Genomic DNA, 24,130 nt, shown 5'->3' on the forward strand with positions numbered 1-24,130 from the left:
AAGAAAAACCTGAAGAAACCTGAAAAATGAGAGAGACAGGATGACAATGTCCTCCTCCACAGGGCACAAGGTGGCACTGGAGGATTTAATGAATATGAAAACGATGTGAATCATATTCTATGGCCTTCACAGTCACCAATTCTAAACCCAGTTGAACACCATTGAAAGAATTTGATTGACGTGTTGGACAGCACTCTCCACCACCATCATCTAAACACTAAGGGAATATCTTTATGAAGAATGGTTCATCCTCCAGTAGAGTCCAGACACTTGTAGAAACAAAGCCCAGGAGCACTGAAGCTGCTCTAGTGTTGCATGGTTGGTTGGTTTTCCAACAGCATATAGACTAAATTATATAGATCAACAGAAAAAATGTTCTATAAAATCATATTTTCTCATTTATTTTTTAAGTCTTATTTTTAAATCTATATCTTGAAATCTTGATTCGCTAATTTGAGGACTTGTGAGATGGATAGTCCTAATATCGGAAATAATCATGCACCTCTGCTGAAAAGGTGTCCTTGTAACATGCTAGCTCATTTTACCATCAGAAAGAGCCTTTTTCAAGGTTGAGACAAGGTTAAACGAGGGAGGACTTTGAGGTAGAGATGAGAGATGAGCTGCCAGTATCTGGACTCCGTCTTGATGCTCGACTGCACTGCTTTTTTTTGTTCTTGTGTTTGCATTACTGTCCGGACACCATCATCCCTTCTCAGACAAGAAGAGAGGCTGACATGAAAGGTAGCAAGAGATCAAAAGATGGGATGAGCAGGTGTCTACAAAGCAAGCATCTACACAGGGTACATAGAGGAGTCCTGTTACTTGCCTGCCTGTTGATTATCAGCCTCTGGCCAGTCATACAGGCAGGCATTTTTACCATAACACAAGTTCCTATTTTGCTTCTTTTTTCACTTGACTGTAAATGCCAAACGGCCCTTTTTTCTGATATTCATGTGTTAAGCTCTGCTGTTTTTCCTTTATTCAGTAGGCTGTAAATCCAGGTTGCTTATTTCGTCATTACATGACAGCAGTGTTTGCTTGTCAATGATAGTTTGCTGTAAAAAAGATAAATGTTAATAATTAAATAGAAAATTCCTGGAGAAATTTTGAATTTGCCTGCTGCTTGGTGCATGTACTTCACTCCTCACGTTTCAATCTGTACAAAGGACCTTTCAGTTTCATTCATGTCAGAGACTTATCCTGACACTGACCTCAGTCAATGCAGTTGTCCCTCAAAAAGCCGTTTGAAGCTGTCAGGACTGGCCAAAATAACCTCACACTGATGGTTTCAAACCCAAATTTGTAATTTTCAAACACATGTACATGCTCTAACAGAAGTTCAATAAAGCTATACCACTATATCCTCATATAGACGATAGCTTCATAAAAGACGATATAACTTTTATGACCTACCTTATCTCTTACCTTTTTGAGACTCTTATTTTGAAAGTGTCTGTGCTTCTGTGTTTGGCTGTAGGTTTTGTATAACGGAGCCAATAATTCCCTCTTACCATGTTGAGACTTTTATTTTGAGGGTTAATATCAAAAAAGTAAGATGTTGTTTGTGTGTGTCTGTCAATATGCGTGTGCATTGTTGTGTGTGGCAGTAGAGCTGTCTAAAATAGAGCCTCCAAAAAGCTTGTGTTACCAGGTTGAGACACTTATACAGTTAATATCCATATGGTGATGATGGAGTTTGTGTGTCTTTCAATGTATGTGTGTGTGTGGTGTTGGTAACTGCATAAGCTTAACCTTCAAACAGCCCTTTGAAGTTGTCAGTACTGGCCAAAATGACCTCACAATAATGGTTTTTAACCAAAATTGTCGCGCCACTTATAGAAAGACATGTACACACACGCAAAGAACCACACATCAATACGCACACACAAGTACACGCAAACACACGCAAATACTCTGTGTTAATTCAATTGCTCTCATACCTGAGTTAAAAGGCTAAGAATTCATGAGTTTAATTAGCCAATCAGAATCAGCTATACCCATTTCTGCCCAGTAACACATGCTCCTGAATTTGTATTGCAGTCAACGGGAGAGGTGGCGGGTACTTCCATCACTTCCTCAAAAACTGTAAACGAATGAGAATCAGAAAGAGACCAAAACTGGGTGATACAGGACAAAAAAAATAATGTGATGGCAACTGTAGAGCTCCTACTGATGAAGATAGAAATGACAGCTAATAACATTAATAATTATCATTATTAATTATAGTAAATTTTAGTCCGGTTAGCGAGTGGAGCTTTGCCTAAAGACAGCGGATGTGGCTGAAGATGTAGTAAATATCACAATTCTCTACAGTGAAATTACAACAACACCACACCGAGCGAACGAGAGAGAGGGAGATCGAGAGAAGCAGAGAGTAGGAAAGAAGCAAATAAATAAAGAGCTGAAACCAGCTGACACTAGGCATAATGCAAATACCACATGAAGATATCATCCATATGCTGATCAGCATATTACGTCATCTATCAATATTTAGTGACTTCCACAACAGTTTTCAACTATGTCCTCGATTTCTCAAATTGACTTGACATGGTTCAGCCATATAGGTTTTGATTTTGATAAGATTGCTGATTTTTTCACTGATTAATTTGTTTAGTCTGAAAAATCTCATTTAACAGTACAAAGTCAAATGTGCCAAAGGTTCAGTCAGCATTTTTATAGAAGCCCAGAGAACACTCTAAGATATACATTTTTCCCAGAGCTCAAGTATAAATGTCCCAATTTAGGGGCTGCATCCTTCGGAGGACACGGTCTTTGAAGGTGTGGTAAAGGCCAAACCAGGTACGTAAAAGGCCTACGGAGAAGTTTCGCTTTGCATAACCAGCTGTACCTGCCTTTACTGTTGCGTCGCAAAGCGTGGCTCCTGTTGCCTAGCAACTTTAACAAGACAACTTTTTTTCACAAAAAGTTGTGTAATCTTCAGGCTCCCTGTCTGTGTTGTTTGCTGCCATTACCAGAACGCAATCAATCTAGGGGTAGGTTGGGCCGCAATTTTTTGGCCACATTTGAAGGAGCCTTCCAAATGGGACATTCCAGTCGGATCTTTAGATCCAGCTTCTAAAGCATGAAACATTGGGACACAGCTGTTGTATTCAGATTGTTTGTCTGACTAACAGTCGAGAATCCAAAGATATTCAGCTACTTCCATAAAAGACAAAAAAACAGTAAATGTTTATATTTGAAAAACTGTGATAAGTGACTTTTTTTTTTTTTTTAGCATTCTTGCTTAAAAATGACTTTAAACAACTTGATCATTATTGTGACAAATGGAAAATCCAACGTAAAATGGCATATTAAGGTTTTGTTTCTCCACAAGCCTGCAGAACAGTTTCAGTCCTTGTCATAGAGTCTTCAATTTGCTATTTCATCATTTATTGTTCTGAAGGTTATATTGGAGATATATGTCTTACATAAGTGTTCAGTTGGGCTCAGATCTGGTTTCCATCCTCATCAAACCATTCACTGACCATTGAACTCTGTATGGAAGTATCTGCATTCATTATGTTTCTCCTCTCATTTATTGTTATTTTTCTTTTAAATATGTTGCCTGGTTGAGTTATTTGGTACACGCACAGCTACAGTGCATTCAGAATTCTTTGACATTTTGTTATGTTGCAGCTTTACTATAAAATAAAAAAAAAATCCATCATCAGTCTACAGTGAATCCCATATAATAATAAAGCGAAAACAGAATTTTAGCTATTTGAGGAAATTTATTAAAAAGGAAAAACTAAAATATCACATTGACATAAGTATTCAGACACTTTGCTGTGACCCTTGTCATTTAGTTTAGCTCAGGTTCCTCCATTTCTCTTGATCATCTCTGAGATGTTTCTACACCTTGATGTGAGTCCACCTATGGTAAGCTCAGGTGATTGGACATAATGTGGAAAGACACACACTATCTATATAAAAATCAGAGCAGAAACCATAAGGAGGAAGAAACTGGCTGCAAAGCCAGAGACAGGATTGTGTCGAGGCTCAAAAACATTTCTGCTGCATTGAAGGTTCTCAAGAAGAACTGTGGTCTCCATTATTCTGACATGAAGTGTGGAACAACCAGGACTCTTCCTTGATCCACCCGGCCAAACTGAACAGTCAGGGAGAAGGGTCTTGGTATGAGAGATGACCAAGAACCCAAAGACCACTCTGAGTTCAACAGATCCTGTTAGGAGATGTAGAAACCTTTGCACAGACAGATGATTACTGTGAAACACTCTTGTGAGGTGCTCATCCCTTTTTCTTTCATCCCATGGATAAACATTCCCCTCCATTACCTTTATTCTGTGTCTTCATGCACACATGGTTTCATATTTTCATGTTGGGATACATCTGCATATGTTTGTTGAAGGCAATCAAACTATTCTTTTTATGAAATTTCAATACAGTTAAAAGTACTTCTCTTGGTTCAGTCGACTCTACCTTGCCCCTTCTTTTTTTTTCTGCCAAGCTTGTCATTTCTGACAAGGATAATCTTTCCTTCAGGGATTATGAAGCTATCCTGTAGTCATCACTTTTTGTCAGCTTAGCTCATATTAGCCAGCAACCCATGGCTTAACGGTCTGAGCTTTGTAACTTATTTCAAAAGGAACATCCAAGATTTGTGCCACGGTTCAGCCATAAATCGGTTAAGCCAGCATGGTGGTCATTCACAACCCCCAGTTCCACAGTTCAAAGCCCAATCAGTGAAGATGAAGCACCCAACTGTTGCCAGAGGTGTTCCAGTAATACCTGTTTATAAGAAAATACAGGTTGAATGGAAGTATTTTGTAGCTAGCATCCTGCTCTTACCACATACTGTGGAGGAAAATCAGGGTAGAGATACGCAGCAGTTATCTCCACATCTTGGGTAGTTAGGTTCTACGTAGATCTTCTCTTTTGAAGGTTAGGACATAATTCAGCTGTGAATTAATTGCACCAGTGGAGTTATCAGTAGCTTAACTGGTTTATCCTTCATTTTAGTTTATTTTAAGAAGAAACCAGAAACCTGTAAATACTGAAGATGCTGTAAAACCTGAACCTGAAAACTGAAGAGTTCAAAATTAGTGATTCACCATGGCACACAGCAAATGGTCTCTCAATCAGAAAAGGACATGTACCCACCAAACAGTGCAGAGCTAAATATACAACTCTGTCTGCCCCACGTTTTGCTTTCGATGCTGAGCCAGCTCCCCAGTGTGGCACACATTGACGGACATGCAGTACACTGGGCTTTTGATTGTGAGTCTTTCCCATTGCTCAAAAAGCCCAAAGGCTGAATTAGGAGTTAGAGTGTTATCTCTCCAACGGAGGCAGAGTACAGATTGCTGCCCTCATTGGTAGTGGAGAGCACGTTTGCCTGGTGTAATAGCTGCCATAGAAACCACATCAGCCTAGTAATTGTTAAGGCAACCTCAGAAAATTAAGAGGACAACATTAAAATGCTTTCGCTTGGCTTCTTCTTGCTTCTCTCAGGCTAAATTTTTTTATTAAATGTTCATTCTCTGGTGCTGCAGTGTCACAGAAGATTGACAGCTTTGGACCATGGAGCCATTTGACGTGTTTCCAATATAGAGAGAGAGTTAGAACAGTCAACCACATGGTTACATGTATTATAGAGAACAATAAACAATATTAACACTGATTGTTAAGGTGGAGATTTGAGTCAGTTGAGTCTATGTCATAAAGCAATACCAGTATGTAACTATATACTGATTTGTCACAGCATTGTCCTTAAATTCCAGTAGCTAGAAGAGCTGTCAAAACACCTAACCTGAACAACATTTCTTTTGCACTGTTGACCACAAATCAAGGGTTGTCCAGTGGAGGCAGTTTTTACTCCCTCATTATTTATTTATTTTTGTAACGAATCGTGACAATGAACAGTGGCAATAGCAGACAAACGAATGGCATAGTGTGTAGGGACGGTTATTGTTAAGAATTTAACAGTACTACTACTTTTATCGATACCACTTATCGATCTGGTACTTTAACGGTACTGTTATCAGTACTTTTTTGTCATTTTGTAAAAAAAAAAAACAAAACAAATGAAAAACAGAATTAATTTTGCTTTCTTTCTCATAGCATTGCTTAACAAACGAACAAAGAATGTGCCAATAACAATCAGATGGCTATTAGTTTTTCATCATTAACCCATGTCTGCATAATTTAATTTACTGTGTGTGGCTCCAGGCTGCAGCATACAGAACACACATGACACAATGACGGATGAACTACAAGCTAGTCAAAAACTGTGAACTGTACATTTTTCAGTCTGTATGTAACAGACTTTAACTGGATGTTTCCAGAGATTGCTTGTGTTTCCGTTCTTACAAGCAAAAGTCTGAACCACACTTAAAAATGTTTAGCTCTCTCTGCCATTGAGACTAAGTGCAGGGTCTGTGTCTCTGTGCTGCACTGTGCTTCAGCATATGACACAAAGCTGCCCCCGCCCCTCAGAGAGAGAGAGAGAGAGAGAGAGAGAGAGAGAGAGAGAGAGAGAGAGAGAGAGAGAGAGAGAGAGTGTCTCTCCTCTGGTTTGGGAACAGTGAAAATGCATCATTCATAGACGAATGTCTTAATCAGAAACAGAGTTGGTAAGATAGAATGCGCAAGAGAACAAGTACCGAAAGCAGAACCGATAATGCCGGAGCTTATCGATACTCTGTTCTCTAAAAATGTAGCCCCGGGGCCTGTTTAATACCGGGTTTCGGTAACCTAATAGTGGGAAGCGAGTTCATGTAGTCATCTCATTCACATCAGTTTTAATGAATTTGTTTTATCACTGTACCTTGAAACGATTCATGCTAGTAATAAAAAGACATTTAAGTATAACACTTAGTTTACATGTTCCAAATTATTCTTAAGTATAAAACTTGATTTATATGGTAGCATTATAAGGCTACTCCATGCCTATGTGTGTCAGCCCCAAAGCTATGCTATAGGCTATCCTACGCTGTAGCTAACATGGGGACCAATAAAACGTGATTGGCTGCTTGTGTTTTCTTCTACAAGTGTCTGATAGTGGTGGAGATTAATGAGAAAACAATATAAAGGAGAGACTTATTTTCTTCTTGACAGTAATACACATCTACAGACAAACACATGTACATGCTCTAACAGAAGTTGATCTGCAGTAAAGCTATACCACTATATCCCCATATAGACGATAGCTTCTAAGATCTAACCGCAGAGCCTCCAAAAAGCTTGTGTTACCAAGTTGAGACACTTATACAGTTAATATCCATATGATGTTGATGGAGTTCATGTGTCTTCTAACCTTCGAACAGCCCTTTGTTGTGTCAGGACTGGCCAAAATGACCTCACAATAATGGTTTTTAACCAAAATTGTCCTTACACTTATAGAAAGACATGTACCCACACACAAAGAACCACACATCAAAGTGCACATACAAGTACATGCAAATACACTGTGTTGATTTATCTTAGAGTTGCTCTCATACCTGAGTTGAAAGGCTAAGAATGAATGAGTTTAAATTAGCCAATCAGAATCAGCTTCGCCCATTTCTGCCCAGTAACACCTGTTCCTGAATTTGTATTGCAGCCATTGGGGGTGGTGGAGAGCACTCCCATCACTTCCTCAGAAACTTGAATGAGACCAAAACTGGGTGATACAGGACAAAAAAAAATCTTTACATTTTTAAAATAAAATTGTCAATGAAGGTTGGAAATTATGGGGTTTAAAAGAGCTTGTCTAACTTTTTTGAGAAAAACTTTCAGAGATGGCAGTTAGAGTTTGCAGTTAGCTCTGGTTAGCGAGTGGAGCTGTGCCTAAAGACAGCAGACATCGCTGAAGATGTAGTAAATATCACAATCCTCTACACTGAAGTTACAACACCATCACACAGAGCGAGCGAGCGAGAGAGAGGGAGAGAGAGAAGCTAGTGCTAATTGTTAAGCTAAAATAACTAGCAGCTCTGAACAGTATGTAAACAACTGCTGAGTAAGTGAAAGTTGCTAAAAGGAGCGGAGAGCTCTGAGTGCTGGAGCAGAACTAGTGTAAGTTTAAATGTACAGCAGGTAGTTAGACACTGTGATGAAGAAAACAGCAACATTAACTGTTGAGACAGAGCAGCAATAAACTCTACCAGTAACAGAAACCGACTGGAGATGGGAAACCACACTGACGTCAGCACATGAACAGCGTCACTACTATTAGTGAAAATCACTGTGTAAAAACAAAGTAAGTCAGTGAAAATGTTTCTGAGTAAACGTGTTACTGCGTTGCATTTGAAAATGGGGAAGGAGGGGTAAAACATTATTCATTTATATTAAAACTATAAAACTATTAACTTTAGGTTACCAGATATATCAGTTTCCAGGTGACAACAGCAATGAAATCAACCAGTTAATTGCAGTTAGGCACTTTGGAGCCTGAGCATACACCTGTGTCTAGCTGGAAGACACAGAGCTGGGTTTCATTTGGGCACTGCATATGTGGCTTTACTGTTTCTAGAGCCAGAAAATGTGGATAAAGGAGCGAGAAACAAAATACTGTCACTTCTGCATTTCTTAGAAAATCTGCTCCTGAATTTGTATTGCAGTCAATGGGAAAGGTGGCGGGTACTCCCATCTCATTGAGGCTCATGTTCAAATTCTGTAAGTCTCTGTGCTGATGTAGACACATTGTATGAAACTGGACAAATTTGTCCACTAATGAGGAAGCAGTGATGTGTGAATATTGAAATATGTGGCCGTGAGGACGAGTTTAACAGAATTTTTTCAGAGGAGTTTCTAGAACTTCTCCCTTTCTAGCGATGATGTCATCCACTCTAGCATTCCGCGCAACACACACCCATTATAAAGTCTGATACGGTCTAAAAATGATACAAAACATAAACTGTGGTTTTGTGTAAATACCGATTTAACCCAAAAGAATCCAAGTCTGAGCTGTTGTGAGCTGTTTGATGTTTGATGCTGAGTAGGGCAGCACAGATCAGTACATATCAGTTAGTCTGTATTTATACAATCAAATCTGAGAAGCTGACCTTTGTTACATGTTCTTTATTTAAAAAAATAGAAATACTTATATATGTATATTACAATTGATGCTACTGTGTATCTGCAGACCTTTTTCCTCTGCCAGGAGCTTTGCTTGTCAGTATTTCTATTTGCATTTAGTCTTTCCACCCTTGACATGAAATTGGTCGTTGCACATCTTTCATTCATTGGTTTGTTTTTGATTTCAAACCGTGGTGCACTACTTCAGCCACATCTGCCTTGGCTTCCTCCTCATCGGAACAGAACTATGGCTTGGATGCCCTGAAAATTACATGAAAATGAACTTTACAGTCAGTACAAAATAATTAATCATTAAATCAATTTAAAACTCCTCTACCCTTAAAAGAAAAAAATGAGATTTTCAGGTTTTCAGGGGATCTTAGCTGTCAATTAAGGGATCCAAGACCCCCTTATTTGTTACACTGGCTGCATGGTTGTATTCTTTCAAATCAGCCTCTCTGGCCACTAAAACAGCTCATTGTTCAAAGGTGCTCATCTGCTTCTTGGAGGGTAGTGACAAATCGTGATGTTCACATTACTGCTCTATATCAGAGGCAGTGACATGGAAAATAGGATGACTGATGTTATCTTTAATCAACAATGTAACTGACATTGCCACACTGGCGATGCCTTTCTGTGTTTCCAGGGTGTTATGGCGTGGACGGTGAAAGTGACTCGATCATGAGCTCAGCCTCGGAGAATTCGACAGAGCCTTGGTTCTGTGATGCCTGTAAGAATGGAGTGACTCCCAGCTGTGAGCTCTGCCCCAACCAGGATGGCATCTTCAAAGAGACCGACGCTGGGAGGTGGGATACAGTAGCACTCTGACCCAGTGGTCAGTTGATATTTACGAGGGCAGCAAGTGGAACATGTTCAGAAACAAATATCACCTAATAACCTCAGCTGGTCGAAATTCTGCAGGCAGCCAAAGGCTATCTAAATTGTGCATATATTCAGTGCTGGGGAGAAAAGGAAGTTGGAGAGAGAGAGAGAACTAGCAGAGGAATGAGAGAGGGGGATGGAGGGAAGAGAAGAGATAGAGGAAGAAAAGGAGTGAGAGAAAAGAGTGTGTTATGTGAAGCGTGGAGACTTCAGCCACGTTATCGCTGATAGTGCTCCTCAGCCAGGCTGCACCCGAATTTACTACTTCACTAGAGCATGAAAAACACAGCAAATTAAACTGTGAAGCGGTTGCTTGCCAGAGATGGATATCTTTATATTGGACTTCGGATTCTCTTCCTTAAAGTCCGCATTTGAAATTGTGTCACAGCAAACTGTAGTCAAGAGTCTGGGGCTACATAAATCTATGAATCCATTTCTTTTTGAAGTGTCTGAGCAAGTCACTGCAGCCAATTTCATGATATTTAGTTTCTTTTGTTTGGAGTAATTCACTACACTGAATGCAAACGTAACAATAGCCATCGATTTTGATCAATTTAGTGATGTTTCTTGAAATCAGCATGCAGAAGTCAATACATTTTAAATGTCACCTTTTAAAAACTACTTTTCATCTTGAAACATTTTCAGGTCATGATTTTCATACTAATGTGTTGTAGTTTGTGCTGTTCCTCTTCAACAAACCAGTTTATCAGCCAATTAGATTTTCTCCATCTTCATTTTCAGATGGGTGCATGTGGTTTGTGCACTTTATGTTCCTGGAGTAGCATTTGGAGACATCGATAAACTACGACCAGTGACGCTCACAGAAATGAATTATTCAAAATACGGGGCCAAGGCAAGTACTCTTTTTACATACTGATGCAGTTTAGTGATGCATAGCTTTAGTAAGGTTTTATTGTCATGCTTAACATCCTGCAGGAGCCAGTTTTAGATTTGCTTTTTGATTACTGTATCCTGACTTTATACACTCACCGAACACTCTATTAGGAGCATCACACAAACACTGGGTAGTTGCTCCTTTTGTTCTCAAAATTTCTTTGTGGCATGGATTCCACTAGAACTAGAACTTTCCTTTGAAATGATGCATCACATCATTTCTTCAGATTTTTCAGCTGCACATTCATGCTGCCAATCTCCTGTTCCACCACATCCCAAAAGTGTTCTAGATAGATAGATACATATTTTATTTATCCCCTAGGGGAAATTCATGCTCATTGTTGATAATAATAATAATAATAATAATAACAGTTGATAAATAAACAATAATAATTAGATTAGTCCACTTTCTTTGGCTGAGGTGTTGTATAGCCTGATGGCAGCGGGAACAGAGGATCTCCTGAACCTCTCTGTTCTGCAGCGCAGTGAGGTGAGACGTTTTCTGCAGCTGTAGCTGCTTCTCTGTCCTGCCAGAATGTTGTAGAGACGGTGGTTTGTATTGTCCAAGATGGCCTCCATCTTACATTGCATGCGTCTCTCCACAACAGTCCTGAGTGAGTCCAGACTCTTGCCAAGCACAGACCCAGTCTTTTTGACCAGCTTATCCAGTCTCTTTGTGTTTGAGTCTGACATGCTGCTGCCAGTGATAAAACTGCTGGATTCAGGTCTGGAGAAGGGGGGGGGGGGGGGGGGACTGAAGTTCACTGAACTCACTGTGTGAACTCACAATGTCACAAACTGAAGCCAGTTTGTGACATTGAGCATTATCCTGCTGGAAGGAGCCATTAGAAGATGGTGAACTGTAGTCATGAAGGATGAACATGGATGAACAATACTCAGATAGACTGAGACATTCAGACCATGATTGATTGATATTAAGAAGAAAAACATTCCCCTCACCATCACACCACCACAACCACCAGCCTGGACTGTTGACACCAGGCAGGTTGGTCCATGGATTCAAACTCTGACTCTACCATCTGTCCAAGTGTCCAGTGTTGGTGAGTCCGTGTCCACTGGAGCCTCAGGACAGGAAGTGGAACCTTACATGGTCTTCTGCTGTTGAAGGTTGGACATGGTGTTCACTCTGAAGCTTCTCTGCTCAGCACAGTTGTAAAGAGTGACCGTAGCCTTTCTGTCAGCACCAACAAATCTGTCCATTCTCCTCTGACCTCTGACCTCTCTCATCAACACAGAGCTGCCGCTCACTGGATGCTTTTGTTGTTGCTCCATTCTGAGTTAAAACTCTACAGACTGTTGAGTGTGAAAATCCAGGAGAGTTTATGCTGCCACATGATTGGCTGATTGGATAACTGCATGAATAAGCAGGTGTACAGGTGTTCCTAATAAAGTGTTTGATTAATCCATATTGTTCATGTTTTGACATCATTCCTGCTTAAATTATTGTCCATTAGATTTAGAAAATGCAAAATTTTCTGAAAGAAACTTGGGAAGCTTATTTGTTTACACTGATTCAGTGTTTGTTGTGAAAGCAGTTCAAATGTGAGTTTAAGTGAAATTATTGACAGCACATGACAGTGACATAGTTGAATAGAGGCCTGTTTAAAATGCTGCACGAGCCCTATCATTGACACTTTTTGGCCTTTTCAGCTGCTGAACACCATGCCACTGTGCTGTAGTTTGTTTGGACATGAATGTCAGTAAAAAAACCTTGAAGTCGAGCTCCAAGACAGAGATAGAACGTTTCAACATTTCATCCACCCTGTTTTCATACTTAAACCATGTCTTCAGTGGCTCTTAAGAGAAAATGCATTGTTTTAGAGTAGATATGTGACTTAACCACTGGGAGAAACTATGGCACATACGTGTATAAGAAAGCAACCTTACTGCAGCTACAGCTTGAAGTCTCGGTGTTGTATTCTGTTTCACGTAGGAGTGCAGTTTCTGTGAAGATACCCGTTTTGCCAGGACTGGTGTGTGCATCAGCTGCGATGCGGGAATGTGTCGGTCCTACTTCCATGTTACCTGTGCACAGAGGGAGGGACTCCTGTCTGAGGCTGCAGCGGAGGAGGTAAGGGGAGCAAACAATGGCATATTGTCACTTAACTTTCAAAGGGGTGAATAAAATTCAATATTAGGTGCTATGCTGCTAGCCATCTGTCTAAATGACAAGCTGAAGTGACGCATTGTTAAAAGAGTTGAGATTTTATTATGCAGACATAGAACCCAAAAGACCGGCCCTCTGTTTGTGCCACACCTCATCTATATACTAGTCACATGACATGTTGAAGCTGAAGTACTTCAAGTACCACTTAAAATTGTTTGTGGGGCTTTTTAGCAAAACTTCTGTCACACCCACTCACAAGTGTTATTATTGATAGATTTACACATTGAAACCAGGCCTGGCCCCTTGCTGTCTAGCTTCTAGCCTGTTAGCTAAAGGCAGCATGATGCAAACAGTCACCACTGTGTCCGCACTTGTACTGACTGTTGAAGCAGAACAAATGTGAGGTTTCTTTTTGAGGATGGATAAAACTTGATCAGGAGGACTGAAGTTTAAGTTTGAGTTAACTGCAAGCTAACCATCCAGGAACATGCAAGCGCAAGTAAACCATAATAGAACAAGCATAGTCAAACTGTTGATAACTTCGACTGCAGCAAGCTAAGCTTCAATTATTCTAGGAAGCAAACAGCTGGAAAAACTGCTTCTGCTGTCGTCATATTTCTTCCTGTGACAGAGTGATAAATGGAGGCAAAAAATAAAAGCTGTAAAAGATAATGCCCCTGTTTTGACTAAATATATATAACTGCTACACTCATGAATATCATTTTTGTTTCTTTAGGATATAGCGGATCCTTTTTTTGCGTACTGCAAACAGCATGCAGACCGGTTTGACAGGAAGTGGAAAAGAAAGAATTATCTGGCCTTACAGTCTTACTGTAAGGTCTCCCTGCAGGAGCGAGAGAAACAGCTTACTCCTGAAGCTCAGGTAAGGTTCATTCATTTACATCAGCTGCAGCGGCCAAACCTCAACTTTCCAAATGTGCATGTGTGTTTGCACCTCAATCCATACGCCCTAAATCTGGGCAGTTTGCTACTGTGTACTTCTTCAGTAGTGGAGATGAGGCCTAGGTTTGGGTTTGCGATTAGGTTTAGGGTATATTATTTGCAATGTTTTAAGTTTCACTTTAAGTCCCACTGTTTATGAAACACCCACTGGGGTGTCCCACTGTTTATTTCATGTAGGAATTTTGTGAGCTCATATGGTTTTGATTCTGAGGGGGGATTGTGAAACATTGCATAAATTACATCTGAAATTATTTGTCAATTGAGATAATTCGATAATTAGACAATATATAATAACAGAGGGAATAATCCTTCTTGCTGGCCAAACGAGAGATTAACTGGAATTATGATTGTTATTAATCTTAATCATGATTTTTTTTTTTTTTTGAGGAAGGTAATTTTAATAATCTTAGTTATTGTTTGCAAGGTACAGATCTTTTCAGGTTAGGTTACTGAGATACAAGCACAAGAAAGCTCAATTTTAGGTGCACACACATTTATTACTAATACTACAGTGGCAAACACTAAAAACGCAATACAAAGGCATAGAAGGAAAGGGGGAATAGAAATACAGGGCTATGGTGAGTGAATAAATTAATAGCAGAGTTATAATCTATCTTGTAGATGATATGTGAGACCTTAAGGTGAAATGTCTGTTACTGAGAAGTAGTGAGTCAAATCAAAGGCACAACAGTTTAACTGTGAGTTGCAGATGAAAGTTATCGTGGAAGCATCAGGGTTTAAGCAAGTTGACTGGACGTTTTTGTGGCATACTTTCGTGCACCATGGTGAAGTTGATATCTTATCTCTTAGAGCTGGATCCAAATAAAGAAAGTGCTGATAAATTTGTGTTGTACTGATGGACTGCTGAGGCTGCAAGATGAGTAATGATGAATAAGTGGGCCAGAATCAGGACAGATGGGGTATGAAGGAGGAGAGCTTCCTTAGTTCTCAACTGTTTGTTTTTTTTCACCTGTTAGTTGTTTTCCTCTTGTTCCTTTTCACTTCTTCTGCTGGACAACTATTGGAAATTTGTTTTTGTCTGACCACCAAGAAGGTGTATACCATGATTCTGGGGGTAGATGTGGTCCCCTGTTGTCCGGGGAAAGGTAGCCCTACATTGTCAATCTTTTGATTGATGTTGTTTGTCAAATCAATCAAATGAGATTTAAACAAGCTATGCTGTGGATACACTTATTGACTTAAGTATAGAGCGTAAAATGGTGACTAAAACAGGGACATATTATTACATGCTCAGACATACTACCAGACAGGTAACTTGGAGTTGGAAGTTTGTTTTGGTTTCTGATGTGTTGTTAATCAGCATTCCTAATGTGTTTTGAGGGAACTGCTGGTCCTGCTGGATTGTTTGCTCTGAAACTTCAGGGGACCTTCCCTTACATTCACATAAGCACAGACTGAGTCAGACGGTCTGGTGAGAGGAACTCTTCAAGCAGAACTCCAAACACTGTGTCTAGTGAACAAGGCACTGCTCATCACCTGGCTAATAAAATTCCTACGGTGATGCATGGTGGTGGCGGTACATGCTATGGGGTTGCTTCTCATCAGCAGGGATGAGGAAACTGGTCAGAATTGATGGAAGGATGAGTGCAGCCAAACACAGAGAGCTCCTTGGAGAGAACCTGCTCCAGAGTACAATTGAGTCCAATCAAGTTGTAGATACATCTCAAGAATAATGAATGGTCCCGCTGTAGAAAGTGAGATTTCTGCATCTTTTTTAAATTAAAGAGCAGGTCTGTGTACAAATAATATACAGATGGTGACAAAGGAAAAACCTGAAAACTGAGAAACAGCATGACAATCCTTCCATCCACAGGGCACGAGGGGTCACAGAAGGGTTTGATCAATATGAAAATTATGTGAATCATGTGCTATGGCCTTTGCAGTCACCAAATCTCAACCAAACTGTTCACCTATGGAAGAGTTTGGACTGACATGTTAGACAGCGCTCTCCACCACCACCACCACCACATCACCAAATGAGGGAATATCATTGGGAAGAATTGTGCTCATCAATAAAGCTTCAGTGTAGTAGATTGCAGAGATCTTGGTGCAAGTACTACATCTATTGAAGAAGTGAAGGCGATCAGGTGAAGAAGCGCTCCAAATGTGCATAGTCAATGAGTAGCTGATCCAAGACCAGATGAGTTGCCGTATTTTGGACCATCTGTAAGGGTTTCACTGTCAGAGTGTCAAGTCAAGGCTGTCAGAAGGGCATTAAAGTTGTCGAGGCGAGAGATAACAATGGTCTGGACCAAGAGCTGAGTGGAGTACTGAGTCAAGTAAGGCCTGATTTTACTAATTTTGTATAGAGCAAAGTAGCATGACGGATGCAACATGAGAAGGAGAGCCGGTCATCACACATGACACCCCTGCTTTCCATGACCTTGGTTGGGATAAGAGATTAAGAGGCGATTTTTATATTGTGATGAAAAGACTGATTGGCTGGGATGAGTAGAGTTCAGTCTTAGAGAGGTTTAGTTGAAGGTGGTGTATCAGAGAGACAGGTCGAGATCCACGCAGCAACAGTTGGATCATCTGGGGGGGCAGGTATAGTTGGGTGTCGTCTTCATAGCAATGATATGAGAAGCCATGTGAGTGGATGATTTGACTCAAGGAGGACGTGTATATTGCAAAGAGGAGGGGTCCCAGAACCGATTTTTGTGGCACTCCAATGAGGAGGGGATGGGATAGGGACATTTGTCCTTGCCATGACACACTGAAGGACTGCCCTGTGAGATAGGATTCAAGAGAGTACAGACGGCAAGATGGTTCACTGTATTAAAGGCTGCTGAGAGGTCCAGCAAGATAAGAACTGCGGGCTGAGCTGCAGCTCTGGCTGCTGTTAGATTTTATGTCACAGACAACAGGGCTGTTTCACTGGAGTGGCCGCTCTTAAAGCCCAACTGATCTGGATCAAGGAGGTCGTTCCATGATAGAAATTCTGAGACCTGCTTAAAAGCTGATCCGTCTATACGCCTAGATAATAATGGAAATAGTGACATGGGCCGACAGTTCTCCACATAAACAGGGTAAAGTGAGGGCGTTTTGATCAGAGGAGTTACATGAGTCGGTTTGAATGCAGTTGGAAATGTTCCCGAAGCCAGTGAAATATTTATCACATGTTAGTGCAGGTTCAATGGTGGGAGATATGGCTTTGAAGAGGTTTGTGGGAATGGGGTCCAGTGCCAGGTAGTAGAAAGTCTACTGGCAGAAACTGTGCCTTAAATTAGCTATCATGACTTCTGTAATTTTCTGATGTCACAACTTTACAGTCATTGCCCTCAGTTATGCCCTTAGCACAGCACACCCACAGTTACACTTGGACTGAAAAAGCAGCTGTTATTATGGTTGTGTGTGTGGACTGTGAACTTGCTTATTTACAGTTGAGGGATGATATCCACTGCCTGGAGACAGAGCTCCAAAAAATGGATAAGCTGCTTGACGGCTTTGTCTCTGTAGCTGCTGCCCAGACAAAGCATATTTCCATTATAATTTCTCCCCGATATGCCACTGTCACACCGCTGCTGGTAGATGTTCATTCTATGCATTTCCCTTAACATGTTCTAATGTTCCAATGTTCTACGATTTTGCAGCCATGCACACTACCCTGGCTGGTCTTGATGCACGCTGGCACTGTACTGGTTCACCTGGAGGGTCTATCAGCTGAGGAGAGTGAGCTTGAGGCATGGTAGCAGGGTCTGCCACAGTAACCCTGACATGGCCAGATTGCACTGGAACCACGCCCAAGACTCTGTTGTATAGCTCCACACCGAATCCAGACAGAGCATTTTACTCTGATTTTGACTGTCCGTTTTCAGCACTGACTGAACAATAACTATTTGCATTTACCTTTTAGTTTTACCAAGTGACAGGAGCAGGTTATAATCTGTTACCTGTGGCTGGCTTGGCTGTGCATCACCCAGAAATAAGTCAGCCAATCAGAGGAGGGGCTCTGAGCCTCTCTTCTGATTAAAATAGAAATTAAAAATAAATAAGAATTCATTTAAATTAAATCTACAACACAATAAAGTGTGTAAAAAGTAATTAGTAGTGAAAAAGAAGTGTGTGTGTATACAGTCCCTGACAAAAGTCTTGTCACTTATCCATTTTGTAGAAACAACAGCTTATAACCTCACTTTTAATTAATCCATTGGTTTTAGAAATGGCTCATATGAAAGCTAAAACCCTCCCAAATTATGTTAAAATACTAAACTATATACTAAAATAAATTTGCTTCACTGAAGAAAGATTGATCATTTAATGAACACAGAAAGGTCAGATTTTGGCAAGACAGAGAGAGTTTGCCTACAGAGAGTAATGTGAAAATTGAACAAATAATTTACTTCAAATACAAAAATATGTTGCCTAACATCAGTGAATTAAGTAGTGGTGCTGTGAGATCCATATTTAATATCTTGTATGACTTCCATGAGCTTGAAGGACTGCATCCATGCGGTTCGAAAATGATTCATACAAGTTATTGATGAAGTCATCAAGAATAGCAAAGAAAGCAGTCTTACATGCCTCCCAGAGTTCATCAAGATTCTTTAGTTTCGTCTTCCATGCTTCCTCTTTCATTCTGCCCCAGACATGCTCAATGATGTTCATGTGACTGGGCTGGCCAGTCCTGGAGCACCTTTATCTTCTTCGCCTTGAGGAACTTTGATGTAGAGATGGAAGTACACGATGGAGCACCATCCTGCTGCAAAATTTGAACCCTTTTACGGTTGGGAATGTAAGCGGTAGCTAATTCTTCTTGATATTTTAGGCTATTGATATTGCCTTCCACCCTGCAAATCTCTCGCACACCTCCATACTGGATGTAACCCCAGACCATGATTTTTCTGCCACCAAACTTAACTGTTTTCTGGGTGAATCTCGGATCCATGCGGGCTCCAGTAGGTCTCCTGCAACATTTGCGGTCGCTGTGATGTAATTCAACCGAAGATTCATCTGAGAAATCCACCTTCTGCCACTTTTCCAGCGTCCATCCTTTTAGCAGGCTGTGGGCCTTGGCAAATGCCACACGTTTTTTTAATTGCCTTTTGTTTAGTGCTGGTTTCTGGGCATTGATTCGACCATGGAGGCCATTTCCAGACAGAATTCTACAAACAGTCGTGGTTGACACGGGGACTTGAGGTGACCAGGCCTGGTGGAGCTCTGCTGCAGTGGAAAAGGGGCTGGCCTTGGATTTTCAACCCAACAAACGGTCCTCCCGAGCAGTTGTCTTGCGGGGTCTGCCGGACCTGGGCTTGTCAAAAACATCTCCAGTCTCTTCAAATCTTTTTCTTATTCTTTGTACTTGACGCTGAGACACATTGAAGGTGTCAGCCACCTCAGCAGTGGATCTGGTCTTCAGCCTCTTGATAATCAACGCTTTGGTCTCAGGGTGAATCTTAGGCATGTTGTCAGAGGTCAAGTTGCAGTTGATGTGAAGGTCTGGTGAGCTGGGGTTCTTTTTATCCAAACCCACTAATTGATTGATCAATTATTGATCACAGGTGAGGCTGTAATATAGGATTGGGTGCATCATATGACAAAGCGACAAGACTTTTGTCTGTCAAAAACTGACTCAGTGGGCTTTACCAAGCTGTGAACGTTGCTTTTGGGCAGTTTCATTTGGCACCAAAACATTATTTCAAAAGCTGTTGGGATTGAAATTCTTGTAAAAAAAAAAAAATTGATTACAAATATATTTGAGGGGCACTTAAGGTCAACTTGTACCCAAGCGACAAGACTTTTGTCAGGGACTGTATATTTAAAATACAACTTGCACAAGTTGTATTTTTTATTACTCTACATATACATTTTTTACTTTTATAACAACAGATGCTTTTCAGTTTTGTAGCTGATTGTGACCTGTTGCCTTTTGTTTTTTATCAGCACTACATAAAAATATGACTTATGTGAGAATGTATGTTTTGATCACTGTTTAATATACTATAGGCTGTGCCAACAATCTCAGGTAGTTCTAAACGACACTAGGTGGAACAAACCCTAACTTACTACCATACTGTCTGTTCAAATTAAATGAGAAGAAACCTAGAATTATGCATTTGGGAGTTGTTGTTTTTTTCCCGTTGCACCGAATTCATACTGAACCGTGACCCCAAAACCGAAGCACGTACCTAACCGTGACTTCTGTATGACCCCTAGTGTGAGCACACACTGTAGGTTAGTGCTAGTCTTGGAAGTGGTTTCCTGCTTCTCTCTGCATGTTTGGATTTCCCTGTTCTCATTTTCTGTTTTTTGCTTTGAGAGCTTGGAGAAAAGCATATTGCTGCTGGCATTACACACCAGACTAATGGTGACAACTTGTTTTCATGGTAATGACAGAATGCTTTTTGTGATTGGAGTGGATGCGCACATACACACATAGACTGCTAAGGGACACATACGCACAAGCAGATTACCACCAGTCACGCTGTTCACTTGCACACATTAACAAGTATGTGGGCATGTTCAAACCTCAGTCACTACATATTGTCATGAGTGACACAATGTGGTCCGCACTCTAGGCTTAATTACATACGACTCTCAAAATTCTGCAGTAGTTTTCATTGTTTCTACCAAAACCATATGAGAGGTATTTGTCTTTCTTTATGTGTTGACATGACTTCAGCCTTCAAGATGACACTTGTCTGTGGACAGCCTGAATGTGACTATGAGTCCATAAAATGTGAGTGACAGTACACTTACGTCACTCACCACGGGCGAGAATAATCTTGAGGAAATGTCACAATTGAGACTGACAGGTGTGGAAACTGTTCCAGCAACAAAAAATACTGTATTCAGCAATATGCGTAGTTATGACTGAGAGCATGTTGAACATTTTGAACTCTCCCCCCAAAAAGTAAAAATGTATCACAACCACTTTTGGTCAGGACGCATACTTTTAAAACACAATTTTAGACAGTAATGTATTTCCAGATTTGTGGCAACACTGTGGCAACACTGATGGTTTAAAATGTGGGAGTATGTCTATGAACAGTTGTGTGTCTGTGTCCCTCCTGCAGGCCCGTATCACGACCCGCCTGCAGCAGTACAGGGCAAAAGCAGAGTTGTCCAGGAACACCCGGCCTCAGGCTTGGGTGCCCCGGGAAAAGCTGCCACGACCACTGACTTCCAGTGCCTCAGCCATTAGGAAGCTGATGAGGAAGGCGGAGCTGATGGGCATCAGCACCGACATTTTCCCCGTGGACACGTCCGACGCCAACGCCAGCTTGGACGGACGCAGGAAGCACAAGCAGCCGGCCCTCACAGCAGACTTTGTCAATTACTACCTGGGTGAGGAAACTATTCCCACAGCTCCAGTGACTGCAGTTTATTTTCCTCTCATTTTCTTGCCAATCTTGTTTTACCTCTTATTCCTGTGTAACGTGGGTAGAGCTGCCTCTGAAAAAAGAAAAAACACTTTTCCTCTTTTGAAACCTTTGCTTGCAGTGAGTGAGAATCATAATTGATGCTTTAGATGTCTATAAATAAACAAGAAAGCATTAAGAGCAGAAACCTACAGAGCATTTGTAGAGAAAAATATTGGCATTGAAATTGGCATTCAGAGTAAAATTTGTTACAAAACAGTTATTACAACTTTTTTAAAAATCCAAGCATTATTTAAGTAATTTAATGCAGCATTTATAATGCATTCAGAAAGATTTTTCCCTTGGCCCAATCAAATTAACTAAACTACAGGTGTATGAACACACCTGTCCATCATGAGTCCAACAGTTTTACATGAGTGCAATACTAATCAGTGGAATACTCCTTTCAACAGACCGAAAACAAGTCAAATCACAGCATGTTAGCCACTATACAATTCCTCTTCCATTGTTAAAGCACAAGTTATACTTTATCCTCACGTGAATAATCCATTAGCTACCAAATAACTCTTCAGAGTCTCTCTTCTGATGGTCACTCTGTTATGTGCATGATACAGGAGTGGTTATGTGTTAGTTATAGTATTCTACTTTTCTGACACTATGAATTCATGCTTCTAGTGGGTATAGGAGGTGAATGAAAAACACACTGGTTTCTTGCAATGTTGTCGAGGCACCCCACCCTGCCTGAAATAACATCTGTTAATTTCATAGGAAATTATTTAATGAGATGTATGTTTTTCCCCCTTTCCATCTTCCTCTATTCTCCTTCTGAGAAACAGGTCTGAGCTGAAAATGTGATGCATATATGTATGTTTGCTGAGAGCCACTCATACGGCGCCATGCACTTATTTTTACTGATGCATTCAAAGCATCAATAAAAAATGTTTCTATAATATACAGTTAGAAACTTTTTTCTCTATTTATTAGATCCAAAGCACAGAAATTATGCCTGGTATCATGCAATTTTATTGAAGATATACTGTGTGGCATTAACTGTTGTACAGGGTGGCTAAGTTATTGTGAATGTGTGTGAATTGTTCTCCCCAAAAAATGATGATGGTGCCAGATGTGGAGAAGAGGCCATGGCAGTAACCTTGAGAGCATACAACGTTAGCCTGCAGCAGAGGGCCTATCTGTCATCAGTACACTCTCTCATGGGCTTTTTCCTGTATAGAGATTGTGATCGTGCCATTGATTTTTGTCCCATTGATATTCAGAGCGGAACATGCGAATGATCCAGATCCAGGACAACATCTCTGAACAGAAGAGCTTAAAAGACAAGCTGGAGAATGAGCAAGAAAAACTGCATGTGGAGTACAACAAGGTGAGTAGCACAATCCAAACCTGCAGGAATCTGGGTTTTCTCTGGGGATGGGCTGGTTTGTGAAATGTGCAATGTTCTTTAAGATATATTAGATAGGTTCTATTTGAAAGTTTAAATGAACAGTGTTACTTTTACAGTATTAATATTATGATAAATAAGATTATGAATAGGAAGTCATTCAACCACACATAATTAAACATATGAACAAATAATCATCACCTGGTGTAGCTGTGAGAAAGTAGGCTACAGCCACCAGTGCCTTTCAAAAACAAAAGTGTTGTACTGCGATGCAATAGCATTGAAGGCATATATTATTATTAGTTATATTTTATCATATTATTTCATTATTAGTTATATTATTATTAGTTATTAGAATGCTGAGGCATTCACACTATTGTTCTTCAAATCTTTATATTTAGTGTGAATGCTACTTATTCCACCTTTCTGCGGTTTCCAAGTACTCCTTCATATTTTCGCATACAGAAACCATTCAACTATCAAAGAATTCAGCTTGTTCTGTAGATTACCAGATGTATACAACTTTATTCTACTATTAATCATTTTCAAAATATTAATGTTTTCCTGAAATTATTTTGCCTTTCAAATTAATTTAGAGACTGTTCAAATCCTTGAAAGCTTCAGCCTCTTTGAGCTTCAACTACTTCAGCATACTTTCAGCCACAGACTTCATTGAAACTTTAAATGTTCACAAGACATTGAGATATTAACCTTTTAGTTAACGTTTTGATGTCTTGTACAGTTTTTGAATTATCACAGTTTTAGTTTCATGCTTTTTCAGATCATTTTTGAGTTTACAATGGGTGTGTATTGCACAGAATGTTCAGGGCTAGAGTGGATGATATCATTGATGGAGTGGTAGAAGCTCTAAAACTTGTCTGAAAAAAATGTGTGTAACTCGTCCTTTAAGCCCTTTCCATCTTGATTTAACATTCCTTGCTCATTAGTAGACACATTTGTTTTCTTTCATATAAGGTGACTACCTTAGCACAGAGACTAACAGAATTTAAACTGTCAGCCTCAATCTGATGGGAGTACCCTTCAACTCTCCCATAGACTGCAATACAAATTCAGGAGCTGATTTCAGGAGAAAACCAGAACTGACCCTTTTTTGTAACTCACTCCTATTTCCACATTTTTGGCTCAAGAAACACCAAAACCACATAGAGGTGTTCCGGGGAGTCTTGTGGCAATTATGTACAGTTTTGTGTTAAATGGCAGGAATTTGAGAGATTTACTGACCCCTTTCTCCAATAGATTTGTATGAGCTCCGTGTCTTCAACAGCCAGAATCTCTCTCCCACTATCTCACACACACACACACACACACACACACACACGCACACAAACACACACACAAACACACAAACCAGAGAAACACATATACACATACACACACACACACACACACACACACACACGCACACACAAATGGACACATAGAAAGGTAGACAGGTAAATAGATAGACAGGCAGATAGACACAGTTTCATTCAGGAAACATTT

General features: G+C 40.3%; 1 protein-coding gene across 3 annotated transcripts in view; it reads left to right on the forward strand.

The window, feature by feature from the left end:
- The window catches only part of phf14 (PHD finger protein 14), a 139,459-nt gene that overhangs the window by 20,844 nt on the left and 94,485 nt on the right, over nucleotides 1-24,130 (forward strand). For all 3 annotated transcript variants that reach the window (XM_023424915.2, XM_087178945.1, XM_023424918.2), the window contains exons 5-10: nucleotides 9,665-9,824; nucleotides 10,642-10,753; nucleotides 12,749-12,886; nucleotides 13,659-13,805; nucleotides 20,923-21,193; nucleotides 22,503-22,609. In XM_023424915.2, coding sequence (XP_023280683.1) covers nucleotides 9,665-9,824; nucleotides 10,642-10,753; nucleotides 12,749-12,886; nucleotides 13,659-13,805; nucleotides 20,923-21,193; nucleotides 22,503-22,609 — 935 coding nt within the window. The remainder of the gene's footprint in view (nucleotides 1-9,664; nucleotides 9,825-10,641; nucleotides 10,754-12,748; nucleotides 12,887-13,658; nucleotides 13,806-20,922; nucleotides 21,194-22,502; nucleotides 22,610-24,130) is intronic.

The sequence above is a fragment of the Seriola lalandi genome, unplaced genomic scaffold (assembly GCF_002814215.2).
Source record: "Seriola lalandi dorsalis isolate HSWRI2012SDOR001 ecotype SW California unplaced genomic scaffold, Sedor1 jcf7180002054760, whole genome shotgun sequence".
NCBI lineage: Eukaryota > Metazoa > Chordata > Actinopteri > Carangiformes > Carangidae > Seriola > Seriola lalandi.